General features: G+C 42.5%; 1 protein-coding gene across 6 annotated transcripts; it reads left to right on the forward strand.

Moving 5' to 3' along the window:
• The first annotated feature begins 672 nt into the window (after positions 1-672).
• Positions 673-16,174, forward strand: enc2 (ectodermal-neural cortex 2). Of its 6 annotated transcripts, none has more exons than XM_083561202.1 (4): positions 755-932; positions 3,868-3,945; positions 7,224-9,059; positions 14,562-16,174. In XM_083561202.1, exons 2-3 carry the CDS (start codon positions 3,891-3,893, stop codon positions 9,023-9,025), a joined length of 1,857 nt encoding a protein of 618 aa, XP_083417328.1. In that variant the 5' UTR covers positions 755-932; positions 3,868-3,890; the 3' UTR covers positions 9,026-9,059; positions 14,562-16,174. The 6 variants fall into 6 exon arrangements, with proteins under 6 accessions (XP_083417330.1, XP_083417328.1, XP_083417329.1 ...); XM_083561203.1 differs by lacking the exon at positions 14,562-16,174 and adding an exon at positions 13,493-13,833; XM_083561207.1 differs by having other exon boundaries at positions 757-928.
• Positions 16,175-16,296: the final 122 nt, after the last annotated feature.

Below are 16,296 nucleotides of genomic sequence, written 5' to 3' on the forward strand. Positions count from 1 at the left end.
GTTTGGGAGAGATGCAGTGGAGTTTTTAACCCTTCCAAGATCATGGATATGGAGTGTTTGGTGAACTGAGATATTTGGATGCTGTCGTCTCCTCACTCTCACACTCAGGTTTGTTGATGGTGGTGTGGTGGGTCGTCTCTTATCCCAGAGATCCTCATGTCTGTGTTTCCTTCTGCTTCTCCCTTTTAGTTCTGCTGCTACAGCGAGTTGTAACTGCACAGTGACATTAACTTTCATACAACAATAAAGAGACTTAATAATCCATATCCTTCTCTTACTAAAGACATGCAAAAGTGTTTCTGTTTAAACATCCAACACATTAGAGAAAGACGGATGGATGGATGGATGGATGTTTGGATGATGGATGATGGATGTGTGGATGGATGGATGTTTGGATAATGGATGTGTGGATGGACAGATGGAGGGATGGATGTTTGGAGGATAGATAGATAGATAGATAGATAGATAGATAGATAGATAGATAGATAGATAGATAGATAGATAGATAGATAGATAGATAGATAGATAGATAGATAGATAGATAGTGTCTTTTTTATCATTGTTGCTAAACAGCGCTCTGACTCGAAGCCCCGCCCATCCGGCCATCGATTGGCTGCTTTTGTAAGCTAGAAAATCGCGCCCATTTCGCGCGTGCTCGATTCCCACTGGTCGCTCGCGCACAGTCGCATCACGGAAGTAGAGCTCTGATTGGCTGAGTCCGCCGTCGCTCACAATAAAAAGCCCCGCCCCGGTTTTGTGTGGAGACATAAAGAGTTGCGCGGTGTTTGTTCGCTCCGCTGTCCGCCGCCTGAAGCACGCAGGTGGAAGCGGTTCCACAGAGAAGCTCACAGCGGCGCAAATAAACCACGATGTTCCTGTCAGAGGTTCAGACGTAGCGGTGCGCACCGATCCCTGTTTCTCCGTGTGAGTGAGTGAGTATCCTTTCTTTTTTCTCTTCTATCGCAGATCTTCAGCTACTTTCATCAGTCTTCAGTGTCCCGTCACACAAACAGGGTTTTTCTCGGCGATATTAAAATCTCACTGTCAGTAAAAGCTCTAGAAAGTGTTGACTGTCGGTGTGTCCTGTAGATTTATAAACCGCTCCCTTTATTTCCATTCAAGTCTTTTCACTTCACTGCATGCCAACGCACTGATCTGGAGAAACCCTGGGCTGTGTCTCAAATCCCCTCAGATGGCACTCTGTAGGGCTCACTGCGGCCTGTGTTCCACACGTTAGCTGGTGCTCCCTTTGTAGGGAGCACAGAGGTGTTTGGGATTGAGCCGGCTGGGTCTAGACGCTAGTAGCGTTAGCTTACTTCTATAAAGTCTGAGCGGTTTATAAACACTTTATACATCTTTTATTTTTTATATTATTTAGAGATTTAATTAAGTTTAATTGAGGTTTTTTTGGGGCATTTATTTTTTGTTTGTAACAATGTTTAATCATTAGTCAAGCCACAAGTAGCACATATTATACAGAGCAGCAACTTTAGTTTTATTCAATTATTTATTTATATTTAATTAATTTGTAATTAATGATCACATTTTATTAGTAGCTGAATTTTGTTTATTATTAATGTTTTATCGCAATTTCTAAAAATTATCTATATATTTTATTTAATAAATGTCAAACTTTTTTCATAATTCATTTGAATAATTAATGATTTACTACATTTTTGTTAATATTTTTTCCTTTGGTTTTTTTTCACATTTTTATAAAATTATTATATTAATTTATAATAAATTACATTTATTCATTTGTTTTGTATATTGTAAGTGTGTACACTTTTTTTTATTTTTTTATTTATTTACTTAGAATTTTCTTTGTTTATTTATTAATTATATTTGGATGGATGATATTTTTTTAAATCATTAGAAAAAATTATAAATAAATAAATAAATCTGGTTCACTAAAATCTAAATAAACTGCAGTTAACTTTAATGAGTAAATATTTTTTTTGTTGTTGTGTGTGTGTGTGTGTGTGTGTGTGTGTGTGTGTGTGTGTGTGTGTGTGTGTGTGAGAGACCTCGGCACAATGTTGCAGACTCGACAGAAACATAAACCTGTTGTGTAAACGAGGCAGAGAGTCGCCGTGATTCACTCTAAACTCATTCACTAGTGTGTGTGTGTGTGGGTGTGGGTGTGTGTGGGGGGGTCTTGAAAAGTAAAATAAAATATTATTATAATGAGATTTAAGGAATATTTAACAATTGTGTTATCTATAACTGTATGATCAGTTTTTAAGATGAAAAGGTTCAGTATCTGTGTGATTATAAAACCAGTCCTGTATGTAAACGATGTCAATAAATCCACAGGTGAAGGTTTATTATTGTCCTGTTTCTATAGAAGAAGAATAAATCTGTCCATCAGGAATCTTGGCTCTAATTGGACACTCATCCTGTCAGTCATTTTAAAGACACTACTCTAGATTCTCGGGGGCGGAGCTTTATGCGGGAGCATTTTAAATACGGAAGTCCAATGAAATTCCTCCTTGATGTCTGAAAGTGTTCGGAAACGAATCCTGGACTCTGATTGGTCATCAGGCGTGGAATCTTCTGAGGGAAAGATTCTTGAGAATAAAGGGTGTGGAAGCTCTGTGGTTAAGGTCTGGGTTACTGATCAGAAGGTCGGGGGGTTAAATCCCAGTATCGCCAATCTGCCACTCTTGGGGGCCCTTGAGCAAGGCCCTTGGCTCTCTGTGCTTTAGGGGTGCTGTATCACAGCTTCTGAACAAGCTGGAATATGAGAAGAAAATAAATTCACTGTGCTGTAATGTAGCTGTGAGGGAAAAGTCGATTCTGAAGGAGGGAGAAACAGAAACTGAGGTTTTACAGCATTAAATGTAACTATAAAGGGATAAAACTAATCTAGAAAGAGGTGATTCGCTGTGGTGGTGTAAGAGGAATAAAACGTGTTCTGACCGAGTGCGTATTCCAGTTTCAGAACAGTGTGTTTAGATTTATTTACAATTCATTTTACTATTTTATTTTAAAAAATTTATGCAACTATTAATTTATATTTTTATTTTATTTGTTATTTTCTTTATTCATTTCAACGGCTCTTCGTTCCTGGATTTCCAGCATCTCTCCTTTTCCTGGCACTGATTTCTCTCTTTTTTTTTTTTTTTTTTCCTTTTCTTTACTTTAATGAGTTTTTCCTGAGCTAATGGAAGTTTTTTTCCTCTCGGTGTTCAGATGGACTCCGTGTCAGTCGCTGATCCATTAAACTTTAAAATCCCTGCCAAGGTTCGATCATGACTTTTGTAAAAGCACCTCGTTTTTCCTCGTCATTGCCCCTCTCAGGCCCCCGGAGTAAAGACACTCCGGAATACCAACGTTCCGAGTGAAAGGATCATGAGGAAGCTGGTGTAGGAGTGCTGACAGTGAAAGTGTTCTCCACAAGAAGCCGCTTTATTCCTCGGTTAAAAGGCGCCGGTTGTTTCGCGTCCGTCGACTTTGGCGTCGTTGCCGTGGGAGACGGGATGAACTCCCGAGGAACTTCTACACGAGCTCGTTGGATTTCTCCTCGGATCATTCTCTCAGCTGATTGGTCAGGAGGTGTTTATTGATTAATGCTGTGGAACAGAAGTGCAGGATTAAATTAATTCGTTATCGTTTCTATAGCAACAGCTGGTTCACATGTTTAAAGATTAGGGATGAATAGAGAGTCTGGGTCTGTGATCGTTTACTGCTGCTATAATGAGTTATAACAGCAAATGCAGACTGAATGTGGAAAAGGACATGAAATAGAAGCACATAGCAATCTGATGTTACAGTTACTTCCACAGGAACTCGTTTATTTTGTGGATTGGGGGTGTGTTTGGGAAAAGGTCTCTGACCTCATGCCGTGTTGTTTCTGGTGTAAAGGATCTTCTGCGTCTGAGGGCTCGATGCAGACGCCTCCTCAGATCACGGCCTGCTCTTGGGTCAGCAGATTGTGTCACTGTAAGTGGTTGTTTTTTTTTTAAATCCCAGACGGACGTCTGATCCCCGTCCCCTCAATTCCATCCCTCATCGATCCTGCATCCAAAACAAAAACCAAACCTGCATTGCTTTTCCTCCCTGCATCTCCTCGTGCATGCCGCATGCTGTTATGCGGCTGACCAGTGGAGGCTGATTTTTCCTCGTGCATGGCCTGCACCACCGCAACACACACACACACACACACACACACACACACACACACATTCCCGGGTTGTTAACACCTTCATTTCCTCGTTGCAGGAAATTTCCTTTCCAGTGTTTTCTCCTTGTTCTTTAAATAAAGGAGGAGTGTCAAAATATTTAACTCCTCGTTCCTCATTGGAATTTCAAATCTCTGAAGCGCCACGATTATTTATATATTTTAGCTGGAGCTGAGTAATCCTGTATAGATCCAGACCGTGCTCGGAATTGGAAACAGGGTTGTTGCGGTGTTGCATGGTGTAGCAGATCATGACTTTGGTGGCTTGTTTGCTGGACGAGGAAACGGAAGTGGGCGTGGCCAGATCTACGTTTCGCATGCTCTGTACACGTTACACCACCACCACAGAAAAATCCCTAAAGCTTACATTTAGTTTTTGTCTTTATCTCGTGTGTGGGATGTAAAACATTAGGGCTGAGCAATGCGACACACACACACACACTATACCGCCAAAAGTATTCAGTCCCCCATCCAGATCACTAGATTCAGGTGTTCTAATCACTTCCATGGTTACAGGTGTATAAAATCATCACCTGGACATGCAGGTGCTTCTACAATCATTAGTGAAAGGATGTGTGTCTTTCAGGAGCTCAGTGAATTCCAGCGTGGTACCGTGACAGGATGTCACCTGTGCAATAAGTCCAGTCGTGAAATTTCCTCACTACTAAATATTCCACAGTAAAGCGTTAGTGGTGTTGGAACAAAGTGGAAGCGATTGAGAACGACAGAAACTCAGACACGTAAAACCACAGAGCAGGTCAGCGGATGCGGAGACACGTAGTAGCTACAGACCTCCAAACTTCATGTGGCCTTCAGATCAGCTGAAGAACAGAGCGTAGAGCTTCATGAAGTGGGTTTTCATGGTCGAGCAGCTGCATCCAAGGCGTTACCAATTTCCAAAATGGAAATCCCGCTCAGCTCTATGAAACACAGCAGCTCTCTGATCTAATGTGTGTATTCTCAGTAATGAACGGTGAAACTGTTACTACTATAAAGCTTGGGAGAAAATAGTTCGCTTTGTCTTCTCCCTCATCTGCCACCTTAACGCTGTGATTACTGATTGATTACTCGTGCAGATTTGGAAGCCACCTCTGAAAAAAAATTCTGGAAAGATATTCTGATGTAACCCTTTAACAAATATTAGCATTAACACCATATGGCAGATGGACTCCTCTAAAGCTTCTTACAATTCTGATTTCTACCCGTGAGGCAGTCGCTGGAGACAGGATCTATTTTTTTTTCTTTACTTTACTTTATTGATCCCACTATGAAATTCGTTCTTCTCATATCCCAGTGGTGTTGGGAAGCTGGAGTCAGAGTGCAGGAGCAGCCATGATACAGCATCCCTGGAGCACTGAGGGTTAAGGGCCCTGGTCAAGGGCCCCACGAGTGGCACCTTGGCGGTATCCAGGCTTGAACCCCTGACCTTCCAGTCAGTAATCCAGAGCTTTAACAACTTCATGACCTTCTGATCAGAAATCCAACATCCTAACTTCTGAACTACCCAGTTTCCCTCATCCCTCCCTAAATTCTCTGATTATCATCAGTGTTCACGTCCGTTGTAAAGGTTTAGTTCAGGTTTGCCTCGAGGTTTTATAATCAGATGCATGACATCATGAACCACTAAAGCCCAGATCTTCATGGAGCTGGATTTGTGCACAGGGGTATTGTCCTGCTGGAACAGGTTTGGGTCTTCTAGTTCAACTGAAGGGAAAATGTCCTGCTACACAGAGGTGGAAAAGTCAGCTGTCGCGACACGTGTATTTGTATACTGCATTTATTGGTGCGCATGTGCACGTTTCGCTGCAGCGTATGTTTCAGCTTGTTGGATTTTATTTATCCGTTTATTTCATTTTAATTGCTGCATGAATGGATGAGTAAGAGCTTGGCTTGGACGCCGAAACCTTGTACTGCTCTCAGTAAATGTAACGTGAATCACGGCCTCAGAATTAAACTCTTAATTCATTGTTGGCTCCTTAACGTCTGACCACAAGGAGGCCACGCTCGTCGTCTCTCGGTTATAAAAACAATCTTTTATTGTATTGTGATGTCATTAATTGATTATTCTCCCTCAAAGGCGCTAGTAGTTTCTAAAAATCAGATTTCTGTAAAATGATTTCTAGCTCATGGTTATTTTTGCTTTTCCTCAGCAACAAGCAAGTTTCGTAATCTAAATTGTTAAAAGATGAAGTTTATATTTTAATACCAGCAACACCTCATCAGACTGCAGGACCCAGACCTGATTTTATTTACTTTATTCTTCTGCTTTGGTCTCCTCATGGTGACCCAGGCAATAGCAGATAATCATCCTAGCAAGTGACAAAGCACAGGTTTCACCAGCGTTGTTCATAGAATTTATAAAAAATCTCTTCCTATCACAAGGCAATTGTCTTGTGGTCTGATGGTCCTTCAGTTCCTCACTTTACTACTTTTAGTTTCTACTTGCACTCAGTTTTTATTTATATTTAACATCTTTTCAAGTTAACAGAGATAATGACCAAAAAAACAAAGCTTAGGACGAAGTAGGAAAGATCACTTGGTGCCTCTGCTTGAGTGTATGTAGCTCATGTTCTTACCTTGTTTTGTTAGGCAGGTTCCAGGGGAAACTTGAGACAAACTGCATGAAGGATTTTTCACTGGCTAGAAAAGGTTTTTGGTTCTTTGCTGAGCAAATTAGAGGGCGACCAATAGTGGATAGCTAGGCTGGATTAACTAACTGATAGCCTTTAAAAGAGAACACGCCATGAAGATGTGATAAATGAAATCTTAATCACCTTCTCAGCCGCTTCAGCAACGGAAAAACTATCACCATGGATTCCAGCAATCAACTATCGGTGTCGTAAACTAACAATTTTACAATGAATGCTAGAGATGCTTTGAACCCTTTATCGTAGCCCCATTAGCAAAACCTAATGGGAATAATGTCTTCTGATACCCGTCATGATTTCAAATAGTTTTTCCGTGTAACTTGCTTCTTGCTGAACAAAATCAACTTCTTAGAAAGAAAACCATCTGACCTGTATCTTCTCGTTTCCTTTAGCTGAAGCTGATTCCGTGGAGGTTTCCGAAAACATGTCCGTCAGCGTCCATGAAAACCGCAAGTCCAGGACGAGCACAGGCTCCATGAACATCTCGCTGTTCCACAAGCCCTCGCATCCTGACAGCGTACTGACTCACCTTAATACTCTCCGCAAGCAGTGCATGTTTACAGATGTGACCTTATGGGCTGGAGATCGGTCCTTTCCATGTCACAGGGCCGTTTTGGCGGCATGCAGTCGCTACTTCGAAGCGATGTTCAGTGGAGGCCTCCGTGAAAGTCTGGACAGTGACGTGAACTTTCGTGACAGCGTTCACCCGGAAGTTCTGGAGCTGCTTTTGGACTTTGCGTACTCGTCTCGAGTCATCATTAACGAGGAGAACGCAGAATCCCTTCTCGAAGCTGCAGACATGCTGCAGTTCCATGATATCCGCGACGCCGCCGCAGAGTTCCTCGAAAGGAACCTTCACTCGTCTAATTGCTTGGGTATGATGCTTCTGTCCGATGCTCATCAGTGCAAGCGTCTGTACGAACTTTCGTGGAGGATGTGTCTGGTTCACTTCGAAGCCGTGCGGGACAATGAAGATTTCTACGGGTTGTCCAAGGACAAACTTTTAGACCTTATACTCAGCGACGAGTTGGAGATAGAGGATGAGCAGATCGTGTTCAACGCAGTCATGCGCTGGGTTCGATCCGATTTAGATACCCGCAGAGACTACCTGCCCGAGCTTCTTCGGGGTATCCGTCTTGCGCTTTTGCCTTCCGAGTGCCTCATCGAGGCTGTTGCTTGCGAGGAACTGGTTATGTCTGACAAACAGAGTCGACAGATCGTCGAAGAAGCCATCCAATGCAAGAAGAAGATCCTGCAGAACGACGGCGTTGTCACCAGTCCGTGCGCAAGGCCACGCAAAGCCGGTCACACGTTGCTCATTCTCGGAGGACAGACCTTTATGTGCGATAAGATTTACCAAGTGGATCATAAAGCGAAAGAAATCATACCCAAATCGGATTTACCCAGCCCAAGAAAGGAATTTAGCGCGTGTGCCATCGGATGCAAGGTCTACGTGACTGGAGGAAGGGGCTCGGAAAACGGCGTGTCGAAAGACGTGTGGATTTACGATACAGTCCATGAGGAATGGTCCAAAGGTGCACCCATGCTAATTGCACGCTTCGGTCATGGATCAGCGGAACTGGAAAATAGCCTTTACGTAGTCGGAGGTCACACCGCTATAGCCGGCGTCTTTCCTGCGTCCCCTTCGGTATCTTTAAAACAAGTGGAACGGTACGACCCTCTAACTAACAAATGGAGCATGATGGCGCCACTCAGAGACGGCGTCAGTAATGCGGCCGTAGTCAGTGCTAAGCTGAAGCTGTTTGTTTTTGGTGGGACTACCATCCACAGGGACAAGGCTTCAAAAGTGCAGTGCTACGATCCTCTGGAGAACCGATGGACCATAGCGGCGGAATGTCCACAGCCATGGCGGTACACCGCAGCCGCCGTGTTGGGAAGCCAGATTTTCATCATGGGTGGCGATACGGAGTTTACCGCCGCTTTCGCTTACCGATTCGACTGTGAAACCAACCAGTGGATGCGTGTTGGAGACATGACGTCTAAAAGGATGAGCTGCCATGCTGTAGCCTCTGGGAATAAACTATATGTCGTCGGGGGGTACTTTGGGACACAGCGGTGTAAGACACTGGACTGCTACGATCCAACGTCAGACAGCTGGAACAGCATCACTACAGTGCCTTATTCGCTGATTCCTACTGCGTTTGTTAGCACCTGGAAACATCTGCCTGCCTAGTGGTCTCACCATTAGGAGAATGGAAATAAAATCGGTAAGATTATTTTTATTTTAATCTTAATTATTGATGTGATTAAAACCAAGTCCTTTACCATAACGTTTGGATCTTTAATGTGTAGCAAAAGAAATGTTGCTAGCAATCTGTGACGCCACCTTCTTCCTCAGATGTTCAGTAGTCTGTCACTGAGTAAATGTAACTTCAGGGTGTTTTTAAACAACGCTTTATACAAGGTGGTCCCCAGATACCTCTAAGTGCACTCTAGTGAGGTCTTGATGTTGGTGCATTGCTCCCTCTAGCTAATGATTTCAGCTCCCTGATTAGTAGCTACAGCTTTCATTTTTATACTCCATCCATCAATCAGTGCTAAATTGATGACAGCACCTGCTTTACCAAGGCATCAAGTCATAAAGTACCCTGAAGACCAGGTTGAGTTATAATTTTTTTAACTAGTAGTTGGATGTGGCCCAATGAGGGGGTTCAGGGATCACTGTTTCCAAATGATGTGGTTTACAAACTAAAGCTGTTCTGATGGAAGTCCGGGGCTTTGTCAGTTCCCCACAGTGGTGTTGGTCTTTAAACCAAGTCTAGCGTAGAATTTCCTCTGGACCTGCACTGGACCTTGTGGTGAAGCAGAACAGTGGGTACAACTCTCAAATCAGAAGGTAACCTAGGATACTGTTGTGTACACCATGAAATCTGTTGCAGTGACGATGCTAAAGCTCTAAATGCTGTAATAAGTGCAGTGCAGTGACTGATGTCCAGGACAGACATCGATCCTCCAGTGGACTGCAGGCTCAGGCTTTTCATTTCTTTTAAATGTGTGATCGTGTGAAGGATCAAATAAATCTTCTGCTGTTGCTGTGAACGTGTGCTGGTGGTGTGACGAACATCCAATGCTTATAATCACAGCTTGTGCTAACGTGTAAAAATAAGTCATCTTTCAGTTAAGGAGATCAAAAGCAAGTACAAGATTCCAGTGATTTATTTTTGGACTGGATTAAGGACTGAATAATGATTGCAGAAGAAACGTCACTTGAATATTTGGGACGCCTCAACCGCACTGGGTTCAAATGATTGACCTGAATAACTAGCCATTACTATGTTAGCTGAATGTGCTTTTACGTGTATCTTTGATCGCCCCCTGTATCCTTACCATGCTGGAACTAATCGGCAAAAATCCGTAACGATAGTTTCTCCGGCTTCCAGTTTGCCGTCATTTGTTTTTGCACGTGAGACTGTGTGCTGTACGGAGAGCGCTAGATTATATTCTTTCTATAATTATTTATGAAGAGTAAACGAGGATGTTGTTCAGATCCTTATTGATGACAAATTCAGATATGTTCAGGTTGCCTGATGCAAAAAAAAAAAACCCCAACACACGATTAAATGATAAAGCATTATTTTCCGCAGTGGTCATTATCACGTTATACCCTTAAAGGTCGTATAACTGTGGCCTAAACGGTGTGAATTTTGCAACTCAGCAGCAGGAAGCTAATGTCTCTGAGTGCACTCGGTTCCGCACCCGGATCGTAAATCATTATAAATGAAGTTCTGGTTGCACTTAAGCAATGCTGACACAAAGTAGGAATATTTCAGCGATAACGTCAGATCAGCAGTTACACGGCGTGTCGCGGGGGTGCGTCACTTTTCTCTCTCAAAGCTAAACCTTTTGTTCTCGGACTATCCCAATTATTTCCATTTTTTGGGTCGAGAATGGCGTTTCTGTCGAGCTAGCTACGCTTCCTTTTGAAGTCAGCAGTTTGAGTCTTCTGTCCATTGTGAAGGTTGATGTGGAGACCATGTGGAGAGGGGGGGCATGAACATTTCTCAAAGCTCAGCCTGGATTTCCGATATCTCCGCCTCGGGATCAATGTGTCGTTCTGCTTAGTGAGCTGGTGATCCACTTAAGCATCGATCCGAGATCTGCAGTGAAGTTTGTGGACTATGGATGCGGTGCTAAATCTGCGTAATTACCTTCTGCCTCAGTTACAGTGAAGTGAACAACGTGCGAGTCGCTCCAGCACGCTAAAGGCAGGGGGTAATTAATATATTAATAATACATAGAGAACGAGTGCAGCGGGAACCCTCATGTGCGTAACACGTTTGTACACGGAGTAATGATGCGCTTTATATCGCGTACGATTATTAATTAGAATCTTTTGATGAACCTTTCAGCATGGACATCCTGGAGAATGGTTCCTCTCGTTTGAGCGGTTTCATTGAGAAGAATTGTAAAGTGGAGCACAGGGTCACACAATGCTGCCTGGATCATCGCTGCCTGATTCTGTAACATGAGAAGGAAAAAGCTGTGGTTTATTTCCAGTCTTTACTATTGATTAGGTTTTAATTCTGATATTAATCAATATTCTCTTCGTCCAGATTGACAATTGATCCAATTTTTTAAGAGCTAAAAAAAAAAAGGTCACCAGATCACCAGAGACAAACTGCGATTTCTTGCAGATCCAGATTTCACATCCTCTTCGCAACATAATGAATCAGCATTTAAACATCAGCAGCGTTTCACAACAGTTCACATTATTTGCTCGAACTTTTACCTCTGACGTGTGCGACGTGGTTGAGGCTACCAGAGGACGTTCTGCAGAGATCTTTGCTCCGCTGAGGAACAGAGGGATCGAAAGTTATGTCATTTTCTCCCTCATCAGCACAGAGATTAAATCCAGGCTTTATCTAAATTACGCTGATGATCTGCGAGGGCTCAGAGCGTTCTGCAGTCCAATACAGAGATGATTTGAACTGTTCCCAAAGCTGTGAGAGACTCCCTCCAGGAACAGGTGAGATGTCCTCCCTGATTTAACTTCAGAAACCAGGATAAACGAAGACTCCATCTCCACTGAAGCAGGTTTATAATATCTGCTGAAATAAACAGTGTTCATGGTTCTTTCTCAACCTGAATACCTGCAGATGGATGACTTGGATCCTCTATTCATCTACAACAGAACACTTTCAGTAGGAACCCGCAGGTGAAGCAGGACGTGCAGGTCGAGAGTCTGAGGTGAGGGAAAGGAAGCAAGAGTTTGTGAGAAGCTCACAATCAGATCTTTATGTGCTTCTTTTCCAACATCTCATTCCACATTTCCTGTTCTGATAATCTCCACTCTTCAGGGAAGATGTTCTACTAGATTTTGTGTGGATTCATTCAGCCACAGGGGTGTTAATAGGCAGGTCCTGGTGTAGGTGAGGACACCTGGAGTGCAGTCTGGGGTCCGGTTCAGTAGCGTCGCAGCTCTACCCCAGGAGATCTTCATGCTTGCTTTGTGCACAGAGGCATTGTGATGTTGGAGCAGGTTTGGGTCTCATAGTTCAGAAGGAGAACAGAAAGAAAAACAGGGCATGAGTGAGTTTGTTGAAGGTGAAACCCCTCATACACTCAACAAACAGCCACGAAAAGCTTTAGAATGTCTGAATTAAACTCAACACGTTCACACGCAGACGTTATTAAACACTAATTCAGGGTATTTTACTTATAATGAGCATAACATCTTTAGTGTGAAAGAGGCAGATGTAGAGGACGAGGGGTATGGAGACGGATGATCCACTGTGGAGACCAGACCCCTGATGTGAGCAGCCGGAGGAGGAGGAGGAGGAGGAGGAAGAAGATCTAATAAAAAAAAAAATTTTAATCCGGTTAATCGATTTATTAAAAAAACTATACTGAATAATCAATTATCTAAATATTCTATAGTAATAGTGAATTAATTAATGATTAATGTGTACAGAGTATACACACACACACACACACACACACACACACACACACACGAGATTGAGACAGGCCTTTTCTTTTCCTCGTTATATAAGTTCTGCTGTAACAGCTGTGATCATTCATCCTTTACTCTATAAATACCTGTAACCTCCGGCAGTGCGGTGAGTTTCAGCTGCAGAGAGAGAAAGAAGGAGGGAGGGAGAGAGACGAAAAGAAGGATGGAGAGAGGAGAGGGAGAGAAAGTGAAGGAGGGAGAGGAGGAAAAGAAGGATGGAGAGAGAGAGAGAGACTGAAGGAGGGAGAGGAGGAAAAGAAGAATGGAGAGAGGAGGAAAAGAAGGATGAAGAGAGAGAGAGACTGAAGGAGGGAGAGGAGGAAAAGAAGAATGGAGAGAGCACTGCAGAGTGATGGAAGAGAAGAAGCACTCAGAGCTGGAATCCTCTTTCATCACATTAATATTTTAATAACTGCAGCAGTAGTGGGCGAGATCACCTGCTGCCCTCCACATTCAGCTGTGTGTGTGTGTGTGTGTGTGTGTGTGTGTGTGTGTGTGTGTGTGTGTGTGTCAGTCACTCCACACGCTGGTGCTGAGAATCAGTAACACTCTACATCACTAAACTATTTAAATCCTTTACTATATTAGACGTGTGTGAGATCAGACGTGTGATGATGATGATGATGATGATGATGATGATGATAAATATATCAGTGAATTTTATTAAAATCATAAATAATTCTTTAGAGACAAATGCTGAATTCTGGAGTTTGCGTTCAGGAATCTCGAGTAAAACTCCGGACTCCTTCTCCGAACATCACACCGGGCCAGAACACGCTGTCGGTATCCACGGTGACCGAGAGATCGGATTACACCGTGACAGTCTGATTTCTCGCCCCAGCAACCTCACCACAATTAACCTCTTTAGTGATGTGGGGTTTTTTTGGTTGAGACGCTTTAACCGGGAAATAATTCCGAATAGAGACACAAATAAAGACGAGTTCTGGGGCGGACGTGTGGAACGGTCCAATCTAGAGAGTTGTTTATTTACTTATTTATTTGTTTATTCATTTATTTAATTGGTCCAACTTTTTAATCCAATACTAAAAAAAATAAATTTCAATTCTGAAATAAATTTTTATTTGTTAAAATATATTCAATTTATTTATATATTTTATATATTTATATTATTTATATAAAAATGTACCCATTCATTAGAAATAGAATAAATGTTAAATCTTACATTTGTATGGTATTAAATATATTTACTATATATATTTATCATTTAAATATTTTTCATATAACGTTTTCCTTTTCCACGTTAAACCCCCCCTCTGTGGACGTTCTCACGGCAGCAGCAGGTGTGGAGGTTAAAGCGCTCGCACGCTCCAGACGGATTCGCTTTCAATAGAAACGCTATAAAAGCGCGTGTAGGTGATGAGACGGGATTAACGGAGTGAAGTCTGCCGTCCGTCTGGAGGCTCGGGTTTCTCTCAGGCCTTTCATTTTTTCATTTACGTTTTCTGACACACAAGTCAAACCATGACAAAGGCACACTTTCAGAAGATAAAGGAGTAAATGTGCGTATCTTCAGAGAATCCCTTCACCCTACACTTTAATAATATACTGTAGAAGAGCAAAAACTGATCGTTTCTACACACAGAAATAAAAATAAATACACGTCAGATCATTTCACTAATAAGCTCATTTTAATTCTATACGTATTTTTGTTTGTTTGTTTGTTTGATGAACACGTGTTGAACTGATTTGTTGCTTGTTCACTTGAGCTCACGTTTTTTTTTTCTGCTCTTTACAGGTGTCCAAGTTTCCGGATGACATTACAGAGCAAGCCTGTGTGTGTGTGTGTGTGTGTGTGTGTGTGTGTGTGTGTGTGTGTGTGTGTGTGTGTGTGTGATAAACACACTAAGAGAAGTCTCGGAGATGCAGTACTTCAGAGCCAGAGACAGCAGAGGACACGTGAACACACATGACCTCTCGCACTGGTGTGTGTGTGTGTGTGTGTGTGTGTGTGTGTGTGTGTGTGTGTGTGTGTGTGTGTTGGGAAACAGTAATAAATGGCTGACTTTTGACATAAAAATGCACATTTCTATGTTGGTAAGCGACAGTTCGCCTGAACTACTCCTGTAGTTACAGAAGAACCTCAGCAGCACAACGTTCTCAACCTTCTCAAGGACTTTTAGTTACTACAGAAATGCGAATTTGCAAAAAAAACAAAACAAAAAAAAAGCATCAGTTGTTTCATCCGGGAGAAAAACCCAGGACTTTGCACAGACGGCGAGTGGAAGAGGGTCGTTTATCTTTATTTCTCTGATGTTTAAAGGCCTGCGCAGATAATCGTTTCTACAAAATCACGATTTCACATCAAATCTTCACAAGTGATCCGGTTTGGAGAGCTGTGACCTTTCACCTTTTTAGTTCAATTGATTTTGTATGAAGCTCCGCCTCTGCCCCTTTTCCATTGGTTGGCCAATTTAATCGATTGCAATCCTTCCTTCCTCGTGTGCACTTCTTCACCAAGGGAAATACACTTTGAGCAAAAGTTTGTGGACACCTGAGCATAAGATTGCAATGACCCCCACTCTTCTGAGAAGATGTTCCTCTAGATTTTATGGGGATTTATTGCGCTACAATGGTGTTAGTAAAGTCAGATGCTGATGTAGGTGAGAAGGTGAGGAGGCCTCAGGTGCAGTCAGCGTTCACATTCATCCCAAAGGGGTTCAATGGGGTTGGAGCTCTAGAGCAGGAGATCTTCCACTCCAACTCATTGTAAGCAGATCTTCATGGAGCTGCTCTGTGCACAGGGGCATCGTCATGCTGGAACAGGTTTCGGCCTCCTAGTTGAAGTGAAGGGAAAGATTCATGCTCTTGACTCCATAAACTCCCTACACAGCCGTGTACCTCCAAGTTTATGCTAACAGTTTAGGAAAGGAACGCGTTTAGCTGGGGAAGGTAGGTGTCCCAATACTTTTGGCCAGATCGTGTGCTATCGTGGCTTTGCTGTAAAACTTTCACATTTTTTATGACTTTTAATGAGGAACACTACAAATGTTTTGATCATGTGGGAGAAATCTGGTGCCATGACCCGAAAGGTACACTAAGGGATTAAGTGTGTGTGTGTGTGTGTGTGTGTGTGTGTGTGAAATCGTTATGTATAGAGGAAATGGTTATCGCTGCACGTTCCTCTGAATGATGAAGTACGAGGAGATTTTCATAGTCAAATGTCTTACAGGAATTTTATAGGATGTGAATTTTAGACTGAGGAAATGTTTTATTTGAAGGTTTACTGAAACTGAACTCTGTGGTGGTTTTTTTTGGAAAAGTTTTATTGAGACTGAACTCCTACTCGACTTTTTTTTCATTAATCCGCTCTGCTGGAAAGTTTGAAATAAAATGACTTTATAATGCTGATGGCTCGTTATTTGTGTGTGTGTGTGTGTGTGTGTGTGTGTGTGTGTGTGTGTGTGTGTGTGTGTGTGTGTGAGAGAGCGAGTGAAATGTGTCTGCAGATCCGAAGCATGTCTGTCTACTTT

This window comes from Silurus aristotelis, assembly GCF_946808225.1.
Source record: "Silurus aristotelis genome assembly, chromosome: 14".
Classification (NCBI taxonomy): domain Eukaryota; kingdom Metazoa; phylum Chordata; class Actinopteri; order Siluriformes; family Siluridae; genus Silurus; species Silurus aristotelis.

Coding starts and splice junctions, on each gene's coding strand:
- enc2 (XM_083561202.1), top strand. CDS start 3,891: ATGCAGACGCCTCCTCAGATCACGGCCTGCTCTTGGGTCAGCAGATTG. Junction 3,946..7,223: donor GGTCAGCAGATTGTGTCACT/GTAAGTGGTTGT, acceptor CGTTTCCTTTAG/CTGAAGCTGATTCCGTGGAG.